This window comes from Haematobia irritans, chromosome 3, assembly GCF_050003625.1.
Source record: "Haematobia irritans isolate KBUSLIRL chromosome 3, ASM5000362v1, whole genome shotgun sequence".
NCBI lineage: Eukaryota > Metazoa > Arthropoda > Insecta > Diptera > Muscidae > Haematobia > Haematobia irritans.
In genome coordinates, this window is record NC_134399.1 from 128,877,219 (window position 1) to 128,895,613 (window position 18,395).

The following is an 18,395-nucleotide window of genomic DNA, read 5'->3' on the forward strand; positions in this document are numbered from 1 at the left end:
GTATGAAAAACTTCTTTTGCCCATATCTCCTTAAATATGCGTCCTAGAGCGAAAAGGACTTTAATTCGTGTCCACCCCCAAAAAATTGAAAAATCCACCCAAAACCTAAAAAAATTGAAATTTTTATATGAAAAACTTCTTTTGCCCATATCTCCTTAAATATGCGTCCTAGAGCGAAAAGGACTTTAATTCGTGACCACCCTCAAAAAATTGAAAAATCCACCCAAAACCTAAAAAAATTTAAATTTTTGTATGAAAAACTTCTTTTGCCCATATCTCCTTAAATATGCGTCCTAGAGCGAAAAGGACTTTAATTCGTGACCACCCCCAAAAAATTGAAAAATCCACCGAAAACCTAAAAAAATTGAAATTTTTATATGAAAAACTTCTTTTGCCCATATCTCCTTAAATATGCGTCCTAGAGCGAAAAGGACTTTAATTCGTGACCACCCCCAACAAATTGAAAAATCCACCCAAAACCTAAAAAAATTGAAATTTTTATATGAAAAACTTCTTTTGCCCATATCTCCTTAAATATGCGTCCTAGAGCGAAAAGGACTTTAATTCGTGACCACCCCCAACAAATTGAAAAATCCACCCAAAACCTAAAAAAATTGAAATTTTTATATGAAAAACTTCTTTTGCCCATATCTCCTAAACTAAGCGTCCTAGAGCGAAAAGGACTTTAATTCGTGACCACCCCCAACAAATTGAAAAATCCACCCAAAACCTAAAAAAAATGAAATTTTTTTATGAAAAACTTCTTTTGCCCATATCTCTTTAAATATGCGTCCTAGAGCGAAAAGGACTTTAATTCGTGACCACCCCCAAAAAATTGAAAAATCCACCCAAAACCTAAAAAAATTGAAATTTTTATATGAAAAACTTCTTTTGCCCATATCTCCTTAAATATTCGTCCTAGAGCGAAAAGGACTTTAATTCGTGACCACCCTCAAAAAATTGAAAAATCCACCCAAAACCTAAAAAAATTGAAATTTTTATATGAAAAACTTCTTTTGCCCATATCTCCTAAACTAAGCGTCCTAGAGCGAAAAGGACTTTAATTCGTGACCACCCTCAAAAATTTGAAAAATCCACCCAAAACCTAAAAAAATTGAAATTTTTATATGAAAAACTTCTTTTGCCCATATCTCTTTAAATATGCGTCCTAGAGCGAAAAGGACTTTAATTCGTGACCACCCTCAAAAAATTGAAAAATCCACCCAAAACCTAAAAAAATTGAAATTTTTATAGGAAAAACTTCTTTTGCCCATATCTCCTTAAATATGCGTCCTAGAGCGAAAAGGACTTTAATTCGCGACCACCCTCAAAAAATTGAAAAATCCACCCAAAACCTAAAAAAATGAAATTTTTATATGAAAAACTTCTTTTGCCCATATCTCCTAAACTAAGCGTCCTAGAGCGAAAAGGACTTTAATTCGTGACCACCCCCAAAAAATTGAAAAATCCACCCAAAACCTAAAAAAATTGAAATTTTTATATGAAAAACTTCTTTTGCCCATATCTCCTTAAATATGCGTCCTAGAGCGAAAAGGACTTTAATTCGTGACCACCCCCAAAAAATTGAAAAATCCACCCAAAACCTAAAAAAATTGAAATTTTTATATGAAAAACTTCTTTTGCCCATATCTCCTTAAATATGCGTCCTAGAGCGAAAAGGACTTTAATTCGTGACCACCCCCAAAAAATTGAAAAATCCACCCAAAACCTAAAAAAATAGAAATTTTTATAGGAAAAACTTCTTTTGCCCATATCTCCTTAAATATGCGTCCTAGAGCGAAAAGGACTTTAATTCGTGACCACCCCCAAAAAATTGAAAAATCCACCCAAAACCTAAAAAAATTTAAATTTTTATATGAAAAACTTATTTTGCTAATATCTCCTTAAATATGCGTCCTAGAGCGAAAAGGACTTTAATTCGTGACCACCCCCAAAAAATTGAAAAATCCACCCAAAACCTAAAAAAATTGAAATTTTTATAGGAAAAACTTCTTTTGCCCATATCTCCTTAAATATGCGTCCTAGAGCGAAAAGGACTTTAATTCGTGACCACCCTCAAAAAATTGAAAAATCCACCCAAAACCTAAAAAAATTTAAATTTTTATATGAAAAACTTCTTTTGCCCATATCTCCTAAACTAAGCGTCCTAGAGAGAAAAGGACTTTAATTCGTGTCCACCCCCAAAAAATTGGAAAATCCACCCAAAACTTAAAAAAAATGAAATTTTTATATGAAAAACTTCTTTTGCCCATATCTCCTTAAATATGCGTCCTAGAGCGAAAAGGACTTTAATTCGTGACCACCCTCAAAAATTTGAAAAATCCACCCAAAACCTAAAAAAATTTAAATTTTTATATGAAAAACTTCTTTTGCCCATATCTCCTAAACTAAGCGTCCTAGAGCGAAAAGGACTTTAATTCGTGACCACCCTCAAAAAATTGAAAAATCCACCCAAAACCTAAAAAAATTTAAATTTTTATATGAAAAACTTCTTTTGCCCATATCTCTTTAAATATGCGTCCTAGAGCGAAAAGGACTTTAATTCGTGACCACCCTCAAAAAATTGAAAAATCCACCCAAAACCTAAAAAAATTTAAATTTTTATATGAAAAACTTCTGTTGCCCATATCTCCTAAACTAAGCGTCCTAGAGAGAAAAGGATTTTAATTCGTGTCCACCCCCAAAAAATTGAAAAATCCACCCAAAACCTAAAAAAATTGAAATTTTTATATGAAAAACTTCTTTTGCCCATATCTCCTAAACTAAGCGTCCTAAAGCGAAAAGGACTTTAATTCGTGACCACCCCCAAAAAATTGAAAAATCCACCCAAAACCTAAAAAAATGAAATTTTTATATGAAAAACTTCTTTTGCCCATATCTCCTTAAATATGCGTCCTAGAGCGAAAAGGACTTTAATTCGTGACCACCCTCAAAAATTTGAAAAATCCACCCAAAACCTAAAAAAATTGAAATTTTTATATGAAAAACTTCTTTTGCCACATATCTCCTTAAATATGCGTCCTAGAGCGAAAAGGACTTTAATTCGTGACCACCCTCAAAAAATTGAAAAATCCACCCAAAACCTAAAAAAATTTAAATTTTTATATGAAAAACTTCTTTTGCCCATATCTCCTTAAATATGCGTCCTAGAGCGAAAAGGACTTTAATTCGTGACCACCCCCAACAAATTGAAAAATCCACCCAAAACCTAAAAAAATTGAAATTTTTATATGAAAAACTTCTTTTGCCCATATCTCCTAAACTAAGAGTCCTAGAGCGAAAAGGACTTTAATTCGTGACCACCCCCAACAAATTGAAAAATCCACCCAAAACCTAAAAAAAATTAAATTTTTATATGAAAAACTTCTTTTGCCCATATCTCTTTAAATATGCGTCCTAGAGCGAAAAGGACTTTAATTCGTGACCACCCCCAAAAAATTGAAAAATCCACCCAAAACCTAAAAAAATTGAAATTTTTATATGAAAAACTTCTTTTGCCCCCATATCTCCTTAAATATGCGTCCTAGAGCGAAAAGGACTTTAATTCGCGACCACCCTCAAAAAATTGAAAAATCCACCCAAAACCTAAAAAAAATTGAAATTTTTATATGAAAAACTTCTTTTGCCCATATCTCCTAAACTAAGCGTCCTAGAGCGAAAAGGACTTTAATTCGTGACCACCCTCAACAATTTGAAAAATCCACCCAAAACCTAAAAAAATTGAAATTTTTATATGAAAAACTTCTTTTGCCCATATCTCCTTAAATATGCGTCCTAGAGCGAAAAGGACTTTAATTCGTGACCACCCTCAAAAAATTGAAAAATCCACCCAAAACCTAAAAAAATTGAAATTTTTATATGAAAAACTTCTTTTGCCCATATCTTCTTAAATATGCGTCCTAGAGCGAAAAGGACTTTAATTCGTGACCACCCTCAAAAAATTGAAAAATCCACCCAAAACCTAAAAAAATTGAAATTTTTATATGAAAAACTTCTTTTGCCCATATCTCTTTAAATATGCGTCCTAGAGCGAAAAGGACTTTAATTCGTGACCACCCCCAAAAAATTGAAAAATCCACCCAAAACCTAAAAAAATTGAAATTTTTATAGGAAAAACTTCTTTTTCCCATATCTCCTTAAATATGCGTCCTAGAGCGAAAAGGACTTTAATTCGTGACCACCCCCAAAAAATTGAAAAATCCACCCAAAACCTAAAAAAATTGAAATTTTTATAGGAAAAACTTCTTTTGCCCATATCTCCTTAAATATGCGTCCTAGAGCGAAAAGGACTTTAATTCGTGACCACCCTCAAAAAATTGAAAAATCCACCCAAAACCTAAAAAAATTGAAATTTTTATATGAAAAACTTATTTTGCCCATATCTCCTTAAATATGCGTCCTAGAGCGAAAAGGACTTTAATTCGTGACCACCCTCAAAAAATTGAAAAATCCACCCAAAACCTAAAAAAATTGAAATTTTTATATGAAAAACTTCTTTTGCCCATATCTCCTTAAATATGCGTCCTAGAGCGAAAAGGACTTTAATTCGTGACCACCCCCAAAAAATTGAAAAATCCACCCAAAACCTAAAAAAATTTAAATTTTTATATGAAAAACTTCTTTTGCCCATATCTCCTTAAATATGCGTCCTAGAGCGAAAAGGACTTTAATTCGTGACCACCCCCAAAAAATTGAAAAATCCACCCAAAACCTAAAAAAATTGAAATTTTTATATGAAAAACTTCTTTTGCCCATATCTCCTTAAATATGCGTCTTAGAGCGAAAAGGACTTTAATTCGTGACCACCCTCAAAAAATTGAAAAATCCACCCAAAACCTAAAAAAATTGAAATTTTTATATGAAAAACTTCTTTTGCCCATATCTCCTTAAATATGCGTCCTAGAGCGAAAAGGACTTTAATTCGTGACCACCCTCAAAAAATTGAAAAATCCACCCAAAACCTAAAAAAATTTAAATTTTTATATGAAAAAACTTCTTTTGCCCATATCTCCTAAACTAAGCGTCCTAGAGCGAAAAGGACTTTAATTCGTGACCACCCCCAAAAAATTGAAAAATCCACCCAAAACCTAAAAAAAATGAAATTTTTATAGGAAAAACTTCTTTTGCCCATATCTCCTTAAATATGCGTCCTAGAGCGAAAAGGACTTTAATTCGTGACCACCCCCAACAAATTGAAAAATCCACCCAAAACCTAAAAAAATTGAAATTTTTATAGGAAAAACTTCTTTTGCCCATATCTCCTTAAATATGCGTCCTAGAGCGAAAAGGACTTTAATTCGTGACCACCCCCAACAAATTGAAAAATCCACCCAAAACCTAAAAAAATTGAAATTTTTATATGAAAAACTTCTTTTGCCCATATCTCCTTAAATATGCGTCCTAGAGCGAAAAGGACTTTAATTCGTGACCACCCCCAAAAAATTGAAAAATCCACCCAAAACCTAAAAAAATTTAAATTTTTGTATGAAAAACTTCTTTTGCCCATATCTCCTTAAATATGCGTCCTAGAGCGAAAAGGACTTTAATTCGTGACCACCCTCAAAAAATTGAAAAATCCACCCAAAACCTAAAAAAATTGAAATTTTTATATGAAAAACTTCTTTTGCCCATATCTCCTAAACTAAGCGTCCTAGAGCGAAAAGGACTTTAATTCGCGACCACCCTCAAACAATTGAAAAATCCACCCAAAACCTAAAAAAATTGAAATTTTTATATGAAAAACTTCTTTTGCCCATATCTCCTTAAATATGCGTCCTAGAGCGAAAAGGACTTTAATTCGTGTCCACCCCCAAAAAATTGAAAAATCCACCCAAAACTTAAAAAAATTGAAATTTTTATATGAAAAACTTATTTTGCTAATATCTCTGAATGCGTAGCACCGAGAAATAAAATAAATAAAAACACAAGGATTTAGTTTTTCTTTTCAATAATGTTTCAATAAAACGTAATTTTATTGAATTTTTTGGGAGATTATTATTTACCTTTTACAAAACAATCGTTGGACGGACGTAATCCAGTAACGAATAATAACAAAAGCTTAGACGCCGCAAGACGGTAATGGCGCGACTCGTTAGAAAAATGTAACGAATTGTGCTGAAAGCACAGAGCTGCATCCAGAGCTTAGGGTACATTTTCTAACGAGGGGGAAATTATAATTTTACAATATTTTAAGTCCCCATCTAACGAATAAATTTTGACCATACGAATTTGAACTTAAACATTCCGCCCGCCTTGCAACATCCAGCTATGTTGTAATTGAAATTCATTAATTCATAGAATATTACATAAGTACAATATATTGATATCAAAATAAATATAAAATGCGTTGTCAGTATCATTTTCAAATTGAGCAATTTTTTTTTTTTTTTATTAGTTCTTTTAATTTTTTTTTCAAACTTCATGAATTCTTAACTAAATGCTCGTAGAGCCGTTGACCCGGAGGGTCTGCAGTGTCTGGGTTATTGGCCAGGATGACCTACGACACATATTCATGGTTGACACTGCCCTGAAATCACCCAGCCGAATATCGTCAGCTGCGCCAAGGGGAATCCCGGACTCGAAAACATTTGAGGCTTAATAACCCTTGCGTATACGTCGGGCCCCAGGACCAACCCCACCCCGGAAGGGCGATAAAACACTGGATCGGCCAGCTGGAGACATTCAAAATGCTCTCGTATGGAGTCTGGAGCCGACGCCGATGGGGTGACCACACGGGATAAATCTGTCACCCGGGCGGAAAAAATCAATTTATTTTCCGCGTTGTGCCGGGATACGACGATCAGCGGACAAAAGGCGTTCTGCGCTGTCATTGCCGAAGTAAGCCGTAAGCTTTGGGCAAGACTACTGCATATCATACTGTACCCCGCACATGGGTCGAGGACAGCTCGGACGGGAATTCGACGACCGGACAAGACGAGTATCAACACAATAGTGGGACCAAGCGTAACAGTTGGTTGCAAAACTAACAACGGACTAAATATGGGGGTAGCATTTGTAATGCAGTACGCGGACGAATTAACGGACGGACTTGAATTTGACTTTCTCTTAGACAAATCGGACGATGGAGCGGAAGGACGTTGTTGTTGCTCGAAGGAGTGCAGAAGCGTATGGTGGCTCTCTCCGCATTCGCGACACCTTTCGCGACTATTGCAGGTCGATCGCATGTGTGACCTGCCCAGACAGTTGGAGCACACCCGATGAAGAACTACGGTGCGCAGCCTTTGCTCCAACCGCATTTTCAAGAACCTGCGGCACGACCGTAGATTATGCTTCCGCCTGCATAACACACAATTGTTTAAATGAAGCTTTGGGCTCGAGTCCGAATTTCTTTGGGCAGTCCCCGTAGGGGAAGACGAAGATTCTGCTGCCTTAGTTGCAGATACTTCAGCTGGAGCCGTATCAGCCCCCGACGGAGGGACAACTTTTTGTGTCGGTACTACCTCTTGTGAAGAGGCGACGACTGGGGTCATCCCGACGTCAGGGACCTGCTCGATGGCTGGTAACGGCTCGCGAAGAACCGGTGCAACATTATTTTCTAAAATCTCTCTTTCCTCATCGGACATCGGGACGTCATCTTCGTAATCAGGGAGAGTCTTAATAATTTCCCTCATATCTTCCATTGTACTGCGAAAAGAAAGATGACGCTTACTATATGAACGATCGAAAACTATTCGGTCAGTATGACCAATTTTACCACCGGTCGTCTTACAACACCGTTTGCCGTTCTCACGTCAGCAACTCTAACGCGACCGTCAGATCCCGGGTGGACGTCATCCACACGACCTAACTTCCACGATGTAGGAGGCAATTGCTCATCACGAATTACTACCAAGTCCCCTACTTCGATATCACGCTGCGGAAATTTCCATTTATATCTTTTCTGTAAGCTTTTCAAATATTCCTCTTTCCACCGTAAGCAGAACTGTTGCGACAGCGCCTTCATTTTCCTAAATCGATGTACCAAATGAAGTGGGGATTCCTCCTCTAACTGTTCAGGAGGCGCCAGGATCGGAGATCCTACCAAAAAATGGCCAGGCGTAAGTGCCACCAACTCTTGAGAACTTTCACTCATCGGGCACAACGGCCTAGAATTTAAACAAGCCTCAATTCTCGAAAGAACAGTCGAAAACTCTTCAAATGTAAATTTGAATCCTGATGCATGCTTCCTAAAATGCGTCTTGAAGCTTTTGACAGCAGCTTCCCTGAGACCACCCATATGTGGCGCCCCGGCAGGGATAAACTGCCAGGAAAGCTGCTGAAACTGGTATGCGGAACACACCTTATCACGTCCTTCTTTAAAAACACATCTCAAATCCTTTTCCATTTCGCGTGAAGCGCCTACAAAATTTGTACCATTATCCGAAAAAATGGTCTTGGGACAACCGCGTCGAGATATAAATCTGTGAAAAGCGGCCAGAAACGTTGTCGTAGACAAGTCTGATGTGGCTTTCAAGTGTATGGCCTTCGTCGAAAAGCATACAAAAACGCAAACATAACCCTTTGTTATCTTACATGCGCGCCCTATAAATGACTTAATTTCGAAAGGCCCCGCAAAATCAACGCCAGTCGTAGTAAACGGTCTGGTAAGTACAGTTCTCTCCGGTGGGAGAGCCGCCTTGATCTGCGTACAAGACTTCTTCCTATCCAACAGACACCGTTTACACCGGTTAATAGTCGATCTAATCAAAGATGTTAAACGAGGAATCCAATACTCAATCCGAATAAGACGTAGAACCAACTGGTTCCCTCCGTGAATAGATATGTCGTGAACATATTTCACTAGTAACCTAGCGAATCTACTATTATACGGCACTATAATTGGATGTCGCTCACTATACGACAGGGTAGGACACCTACTCAAACGACCATTCAACCTCATAACCCCCTCCTCATCCAGGAATGGATTCAATGACAACAACGAGCTCCTGGAACCTAACGGTTTCTTTTCCATCAAAAAACGGCACTCATCCGGATAATGAGCCCTTTGAGAAAGAACAGCTAGACGTAATCTCACTGCCTTTAATTCAGTTGCCGTCAACGTCGTGTCGAGATACACATTTCGACTAGCATGTGAATAATGGGTCCTGTGATAAAACCTAAATATATATGCGATGACTCGTAGAGCCCTATCTAACGAAGAAAACCTCTCTAAAATGTCCTCGTAGTTCGTAAAAACCGATGCGTGAGTCCTGACCGCCCGTACCTCAACGTCAGTCTCAAGAGGGGTCAAATCACTAATATCCCACTGAGAACTATCTGAGCAGAGCCACTCTGGTCCATGCCACCAAAGCGACGAAACCGCCAACTCTGCAGGCGACACTCCGCGACTTCCCAAGTCGGCCGGATTGTCCTCAGAGCGAACATGGTACCAATTCTGTCCCCCAGTATTCTCCTGAATCCTACATACGCGATTCGCAACGAAAGTAGACCACGTAGACGGCGTCTTTCGAAGCCAAGAGCGGACGATCGTAGAATCCGTCCAACAATAAACACGTCGAAATTCAATATCTAACTCCCTGGCTATAGACTTGTAAAGTTCTGAGGCCAAAACTGCCCCACAAAGCTCCAAACGTGGCAAAGATATAGATTTGATGGGGGCTACCTTAGTCTTACAAGATAGCAAATGGGTGAAGATATGTCCCTGCGGCGTAACCACACGAACATATACTACCCCCGCGTATGCTTTTTCCGAGGCGTCGGAAAAAACATGTAATTCTACCTCACAGTCTGTGGAGTAATTGACCCATCGAGGAATACGAACGTGATTCACATCCTGATAGGTCTCGACAAACTTTCGCCATTGTCGCTCAGTTTGTAACGGAAGTGACTCGTCCCATCCTATCTTATCCAACCAAACCTGTTGCATAATTATCTTCGCCACTATAATAACTGGCCCCAGCCAGCCAACAGGGTCAAATAGCCCAGCTATAGCCGATAAAACCTCTCTCTTCGTAAACCGAGATTTCCGCTCAATCGGTTTCATCTCAAAATAAAATAAGTCCAACTGCGCATTCCACCTAATACCCAACGGCTTCGAACTACTAGCCTCAACAAACTCCAGTAATTTGGCGTCAACCAAATGGTCAGCCGGAAGCGATTCCAAAATGGCTAGCTCATTAGAAGTCCACTTCCTCAGTTCGAACTTTGCCGATGATAATACCCTAATCAATTGATCCCTAGATTCAACAGCAGTATCCACGTTATGGTACCCTGTCAAAACATCATCCACGTACATGCACCTTCGTAGAATATGTGCCGCGTGGGGATATTCATCTTCGGAGTCATCGGCCAATTGCAATAACGTCCGTATGGCTAAATAGGGAGCACAATTCACTCCAAATGTCACGGTCTGCAGCTCATAGTCTTGTACATCTTTTTGTGGGGAGTCCCTAAAGACAATTCGCTGCAGAGAAGTATGGGCCGAATTTACCCTAATTTGGCGGTACATCTGTGTGATGTCGCAATTAAAAACATATCTGAAAAATCTCCACCTCAAAATCAAATGAACCAATTCCAATTGTAATGTGGGTCCCACATAAAGAATGTCGTTCAGACTTTTACCATTTGAGGTCTTATGCGAAGCATTAAAGACAACTCGAAGTTTGGACGTCAATTTGTCCGGATTGATTACCGGGTGGTGTGGCAAATAACACACAGTTTGATCTGCAGGAGAAGTCGACGACACTGGTCTCATATGTTGCAAGTCCAAATATTCTTTAATCACCCCGTCATACATTAATTTTGTTTCAGGCTTTCGTAAAAGCGAAGCCTCACCACGAATAAACTGCTTCAAACAACTTGTCCGCGAATGTCCAAGCAAAACTTGTCCCTTTAATTCGGGTTTTATCGGAAGAGTCACTACGTATCTTCCATCGGAATCCCTATATGTGGTATTCTTAAAATTTTCTTCACAAAATTTATCTGCGGGAGAACAAATTGCCCGTCTTGGTAAGTCCTCTAATTCCCAAAACCGAAGAAGAGTCTTGTCAAGACCATCTTCTTCCATAAATTCAACAGTCGTTGAAAAAACCGTCACATTAGAAGTGGGAATTGAACCAGTAATGAGCCAACCGAAGACTGTCTGTTGAGCAATCAACGATCCTAAAATACCAGACCGAACCCCCTGTAATATAATTCTGGGATACACGTCTGCCCCCAACAATAGATCAACCGGACGACTATCGAACAGATTAGGATCAGCTAAACGTAAATTAGGCAAACGTGACATATAATTCCGACTCACTTGGAAAGACGGTAAATTCCCAGAAATCTTAGGCAGGACCAACGCAGTCGCCTCTACCAAGACCGATCCATCTATGGGTGACCCTATACTCAGAGGGCAAATACCGCGAGAAGTTATCGAAACCGATTGATTCACGCCCGATATCGAAGACGTCGCACTCGTTATCGAAATCCTAAGCAACTCTTGCATTTTTTCGGTAATAAAGGAGGCTTCCGATGCTGGGTCAATAAGAGCCCGAGCTGGGTACGTCATACCCTGATGAACGATGTTCACCATAGCCGTCCCTAATAGTACCGACCTGTTCTGGGAAACATGAAACACTTGCCTGGCCGAAGTACCAGACACGATTCCAGACGAAGTGGAAGGCTGCGGGTCAATCAAACCGCTAGAATCCGTAGGACGAGCGGCCGAAACCGTCGAAGACGTAGTCGCCACATTCGTAGAATGGGAAGAATCGCGATGAAGCAAAGTATGATGCCTTCCTTGACACTTCTCACAACTGCGAGATGTAGCACAGTTGTTAACGTCATGTCTACGAGATAGACAATTGAAACAACAGCGGTACCGTTTCACAGCAGTCAACCGATCATTCACAGAAAGATTCCTAAATCTCGGACAAACACGAAGATGATGGCTTTGTCGTGGACAAAGAACACACATCTTATCGACGGAATCTCTAGAAGAATGAGAAGTGTATTGCGAATTACGCGACCTAGATGGCGAAGATTTCGGAGCTGCATTCGTAAAATGCGTTCGCAGTTTCCTGCCATCAGTTTTCTTCGAAGCATCGATACCCTTCAAATCGCGGAGACACGTGAGTGTCTGAATCCTTTCCGTAAGAAAACGATCCATGTCCACCCAAGACGACAACGCAGACTTATCACTTATACCCTGTTCCCACAAAGTAACACTAATCTTCGGTAGACGTTGCACACACAAATATATCAAAATCGGATCCCAATCGTTCGTAGGAACGTTATTCACAGCCATCGCCGAAATACATGCATTTATACCACGCTGCAAGTTCTTCAACCCAGAACTTGTCTCGGTGTCTAAGACCGGAAGGTCAAAAAGAAGCTTCAACTGATTGCTGACTAAAATTCTCAAGTTGTCATAAGTTTCCTTTAACGTCCTCCAAGCTAACTCGAAACTTCTATCAGTGAGAGGAAATCTTCTTACAACTTCACGGGCGTCGCCACTAGTCTTTTTGAGCAAATGACACAAGCGCTCAATATCACTCAGACGGGAATTTTTTACATAAACAGCAGTAAACAAATCCCTAAATGTTGGCCAAGACTGAAAGTCACCTTCGAAAACCTCAATATCGCATGGTGGTAAAGCCAAACTATGGACCGCACCATGGTCAACACCTAACAAAAGAGAATTTCCCGATACATCCACATTACCAGAACGAGCAGAAATATCTGCCACATCGGCCTGCTGTATAGGAGTTGACGCCCTAGGAACGGCTTTTAGACCGTCTATCTTCCTTTCGATAGAGGAAACAATACGAATATAGGCATCATAAGTTGCCTCATACTTGCCGTCAGCAGATTCTACCGTTCCCTTATCCGACTCTTCCTGAAGATCGTCTAAACACTCCTCATACCTCTCTTTCACTTTCGCCCATAGTGATTTCGCCTCTTCGACCTGAGCCCTTAGAGAATAAACATCTAAATTCTCCTCCTTCAAAGAGCTAACCCGTGTCCCAAACTTCACAACCGCATCAGCGGCTCTAATGAATCGCGCGAATGTATTAACTGGCATATTGAAAATAATTTAGCGTCACAAAAATTCACAAAAACTCGTAAAGTATGTGAACACGCACTTATCGACAGCGAAAACTGGCCGAAAAATCAATAAATTTGCACAAAATGCCCAAAAATGCAAAAACAAAAATGTACAAAATTTTTCTTTCAGTGTATCTGTATAAATTCTCACACTGCACCGAAATTACCACAAAATTTCTTGAAGTGTAAACAATTGTTCGTAAAACAACCACTTCAAAACTTAAAATCAAAAATTTCAAACAATTTGTAAACTATTGGACTATTTTTCTCTCAGTGTAGAGACAATTAATTTTCGTTCAGTGTACCGAATCACAAAATATTTTTCCCCGTGTACAAAAAAATGGGCAAATTATTCAAGTTGAATTCAAAAAATCTCAAAATTCTACTAAAATCTTCGAACTAATTCTCTCAGTGTATGAATGAATTTACGAAAATTACGCTCAGTGTATCGAAGAATACTGCCGCTGTATCAAAACTTCACACACGAAAACCAGATGATCAAAAAATTCAACAAATTATAAGAAATTATAAAAAAATGTCTGTAAGACCAAATGTAGGGTGCACGGACTGTAAAATACACCTCTACACTTCCACGCCAAATAATCTCCCCAAAAAAAAAAAAATCAAATATCGCAAATAATAAAAGATATAGAAATAAAAATATATACGTAATATATATGATAAAATAAAAATTATACGATCGTACCGGACCGCCTGTAGGGTGCACAGTGACCAAAACGATAATTTTTACTAATGCGCGTAACGCTAATGGGTCATACAACACGATAACCCAAAAAACTCAATTTCAAAAATTTTTATAATTTTCTTCAAAATATTTACAACTCGCGGCCCCGTGAGGGTTAACAAATAAACCAAAGAAACACAGCTCAAAAAAAATATGTATGTATATACGTGTGTGTATCACTGATCATACGTAGGTATGTAATTCAAACGTTGACTGCAGTGACGATTGATCTTTGTTTACAATGGTAATACGACCAACAGAGCCTTTAGAGTCTGCGTGTATTTTGTTATTGTTTTATTTACTTCAAGTTAAAGGCAACGTAATTGCAAATAATGTTTTGAAGTAAATAAGCACTGTCAACGTTTAAATTCACCACACAACACCAATATATACAATAGATTTTTCACTTTTTATTTTGACTATTCCTTCACTTGAATATTTTTTAGCAAAACGAAATTAAACAAACGAAAGAAACGTACGTATGTATGTAGCAACGAATGTGTGTTTTTTGAAATGCAATTTGCCGTCGGCAAAACGAAATAATTGAATCAATGTTGTAAAACGACCGCGGTTTAAATTTAAAACACTCGCGATTTGCTCAATTATTTTAATAAAACACTGACATACGCACCTGTGTGTTGATAAATAATTATTTAAATAAATTTTCAATATAAATCCTTCACAAATATGGCTGCAAAGTGGCTGCTTTTTGTTGTTGCTTCACAATATCAGCACTTTCCTTTGAAAAAAAGACAAAACAAAATCCTTTATTAATTGCTGTAAGCAAGTATCCGGCTCGAAGGACCAATGAATGCGTAGCACCGAGAAATAAAATAAATAAAAACACAAGGATTTAGTTTTTCTTTTCAATAATGTTTCAATAAAACGTAATTTTATTGAATTTTTTGGGAGATTATTATTTACCTTTTACAAAACAATCGTTGGACGGACGTAATCCAGTAACGAATAATAACAAAAGCTTAGACGCCGCAAGACGGTAATGGCGCGACTCGTTAGAAAAATGTAACGAATTGTGCTGAAAGCACAGAGCTGCATCCAGAGCTTAGGGTACATTTTCTAACGAGGGGGAAATTATAATTTTACAATATTTTAAGTCCCCATCTAACGAATAAATTTTGACCATACGAATTTGAACTTAAACAATCTCCTTAAATATGCGTCCTAGAGCGAAAAGGACTTTAATTCGTGTCCACCCCCAAAAAATTGAAAAATCCACCCAAAACTTAAAAAAATTGAAATTTTTATATGAAAAACTTATTTTGCCCATATCTCCTAAACTAAGCGTCCTAGAGCGAAAAGGACTTTAATTCGCGACCACCCTCAAAAAATTGAAAAATCCACCCAAAACATAAAAAAATTGAAATTTTTATATGAAAAACTTCTTTTGCCCATATCTCCTTAAATATGCGTCCTAGAGCGAAAAGGACTTTAATTCGTGTCCACCCCCAAAAATTTGAAAAATCCACCCAAAACCTAAAAAAATTGAAATTTTTATATGAAAAACTTCTTTTGCCCATATCTCCTAAACTAAGCGTCCTAGAGCGAAAAGGACTTTAATTCGTGACCACCCCCAAAAAATTGAAAAATCCACCCAAAACCTAAAAAAATTGAAATTTTTATATGAAAAACTTCTTTTGCCCATATCTCCTTAAATATGCGTCCTAGAGCGAAAAGGACTTTAATTCGTGACCACCCTCAAAAATTTGAAAAATCCACCCAAAACCTAAAAAAATTGAAATTTTTATATGAAAAACTTCTTTTGCCCATATCTCTTTAAATATGCGTCCTAGAGCGAAAAGGACTTTAATTTGTGACCACCCTCAAAAATTGAAAAATCCACCCAAAACCTAAAAAAATTGAAATTTTTATAGGAAAAACTTCTTTTGCCCATATCTCCTAAACTAAGCGTCCTAGAGCGAAAAGGACTTTAATTCGTGACCACCCTCAAAAAATTGAAAAATCCACCCAAAACCTAAAAAAATTGAAATTTTTATATGAAAAACTTCTTTTGCCCATATCTCCTTAAATATGCGTCCTAGAGCGAAAAGGACTTTAATTCGTGACCACCCCCAAAAAATTGAAAAATCCACCCAAAACCTAAAAAAATTGAAATTTTTATAAGAAAAACTTCTTTTGCCCATATCTCCTTAAATATGCGTTCTAGAGCGAAAAGCACTTTAATTCGTGACCACCCCCAAAAAATTGAAAAATCCACCCAAAACCTAAAAAAATTGAAATTTTTATATGAAAAACTTCTTTTGCCCATATCTCCTTAAATATGCGTCCTAGAGAGGAAAGGACTTTAATTCGTGACCACCCCCAAAAAATTGAAAAATTTTTATAGGAAAAACTTCTTTTGCCCATATCTCCTTAAATATGCGTCCTAGAGAGAAAAGGACTTTAATTCGCGACCACCCCCAAAAAATTGAAAAATCCACCCAAAACCTAAAAAAAATGAAATTTTTATATGAAAAACTTCTTTTGCCCATATCTCCTTAAATATGCGTCCTAGAGAGAAAAGGACTTTAATTCGCGACCACCCTCAAAAAATTGAAAAATCCACCCAAAACCTAAAAAAAATGAAATTTTTATATGAAAAACTTCTTTTGCCCATATCTCCTTAAATATGCGTCCTAGAGCGAAAAGGACTTTAATTCGTGACCACCCCCAAAAAATTGAAAAATCCACCCAAAACCTAAAAAAATTGAAATTTTTATATGAAAAACTTCTTTTGCCCATATCTCCTTAAAAATTGAAATTTTTATATGAAAAACTTCTTTTGCCCATATCTCCTTAAATATGCGTCCTAGAGCGAAAAGGACTTTAATTCGTGACCACCCTCAAAAAATTGAAAAATCCACCCAAAACCTAAAAAAATTGAAATTTTTATATGAAAAACTTCTTTTGCCCATATCTCCTTAAATATGCGTCCTAGAGCGAAAAGGACTTTAATTCGTGACCACCCCCAAAAAATTGAAAAATCCACCCAAAACCTAAAAAAATTGAAATTTTTATATGAAAAACTTCTTTTGCCCATATCTCCTAAACTAAGCGTCCTAGAGCGAAAAGGACTTTAATTCGTGACCACCCCCAAAAAATTGAAAAATCCACCCAAAACCTAAAAAAAATGAAATTTTTATATGAAAAACTTCTTTTGCCCATATCTCCTTAAATATGCGTCCTAGAGCGAAAAGGACTTTAATTCGTGACCACCCTCAAAAATTTGAAAAATCCACCCAAAACCTAAAAAAATTAAAATTTTTATATGAAAAACTTCTTTTGCCCATATCTCCTAAACTAAGCGTCCTAGAGCGAAAAGGACTTTAATTCGTGACCACCCCCAACAAATTGAAAAATCCACCCAAAACCTAAAAAAATTGAAATTTTTATATGAAAAACTTCTTTTGCCCATATCTCCTTAAATATGCGTCCTAGAGCGAAAAGGACTTTAATTCGTGACCACCCCCAAAAAATTGAAAAATCCACCCAAAACCTAAAAAAATTGAAATTTTTATATGAAAAACTTCTTTTGCCCATATCTCCTTAAATATGCGTCCTAGAGCGAAAAGGACTTTAATTCGTGACCACCCTCAAAAATTTAAAAATCCACCCAAAACATAAAAAAATTGAAATTTTTATAGGAAAAACTTCTTTTGCCCATATCTCCTAAACTAAGCGTCCTAGAGCGAAAAGGACTTTAATTCGTGACCACCCTCAAAAAATTGAAAAATCCACCCAAAACCTAAAAAAATTGAAATTTTTATATGAAAAACTTCTTTTGCCCATATCTCTTTAAATATGCGTCCTAGAGCGAAAAGGACTTTAATTCGTGACTACCCCCAAAAAATTGAAAAATCCACCCAAAACCTAAAAAAATTGAAATTTTTATAGGAAAAACTTCTTTTGCCCATATCTCCTTAAATATGCGTCCTAGAGCGAAAAGGACTTTAATTCGTGACCACCCTCAAAAAATTGAAAAATCCACCCAAAACCTAAAAAAATTGAAATTTTTATATGAAAAACTTCTTTTGCCCATATCTCCTAAACTAAGCGTCCTAGAGCGAAAAGGACTTTAATTCGCGACCACCCTCAAAAAATTGAAAAATCCACCCAAAACCTAAAAAAATTTAAATTTTTGTATGAAAAACTTCTTTTGCCCATATCTCCTTAAATATGCGTCCTAGAGCGAAAAGCACTTTAATTCGTGACCACCCCCAAAAAATTGAAAAATCCACCCAAAACCTAAAAAAATTGAAATTTTTATATGAAAAACTTCTTTTGCCCATATCTCCTTAAATATGCGTCCTAGAGAGAAAAGGACTTTAATTCGTGACCACCCCCAAAAAATTGAAAAATTTTTATAGGAAAAACTTCTTTTGCCCATATCTCCTTAAATATGCGTCCTAGAGAGAAAAGGACTTTAATTCGCGACCACCCCTAAAAAATTAAAAAATCCACCCAAAACCTAAAAAAAATGAAATTTTTATATGAAAAACTTCTTTTGCCCATATCTCCTTAAATATGCGTCCTAGAGAGAAAAGGACTTTAATTCGCG

At 37.2% G+C, this 18,395-nt stretch overlaps 2 protein-coding genes across 2 annotated transcripts; both read right to left on the reverse strand.

The window, feature by feature from the left end:
- Positions 1-6,452: 6,452 nt before the first annotated feature.
- Positions 6,453-14,591, reverse strand: LOC142230106 (uncharacterized). The gene is made up of 2 exons (XM_075300742.1): positions 14,451-14,591; positions 6,453-7,665 (listed from the first exon to the last, which is right to left on the reverse strand). The coding sequence occupies exon 2, from the start codon at positions 7,659-7,661 to the stop codon at positions 6,531-6,533; it is 1,131 nt and encodes a 376-aa protein (XP_075156857.1). The 5' UTR covers positions 7,662-7,665; positions 14,451-14,591; the 3' UTR covers positions 6,453-6,530.
- LOC142231181 (uncharacterized) lies at positions 7,709-13,051 on the reverse strand. Its single transcript, XM_075301799.1, has one exon. It carries the CDS (start codon positions 13,049-13,051, stop codon positions 7,709-7,711), a length of 5,343 nt encoding a protein of 1,780 aa, XP_075157914.1.
- Positions 14,592-18,395: the final 3,804 nt, after the last annotated feature.

What these genes read in the sequence shown, in the direction of transcription:
- LOC142231181 (XM_075301799.1), bottom strand. Translation starts at nt 13,051, where the DNA reads ATGCCAGTTAATACATTCGCGCGATTCATTAGAGCCGCTGATGCGGTT.
- LOC142230106 (XM_075300742.1), bottom strand. Translation starts at nt 7,661, where the DNA reads ATGGAAGATATGAGGGAAATTATTAAGACTCTCCCTGATTACGAAGAT.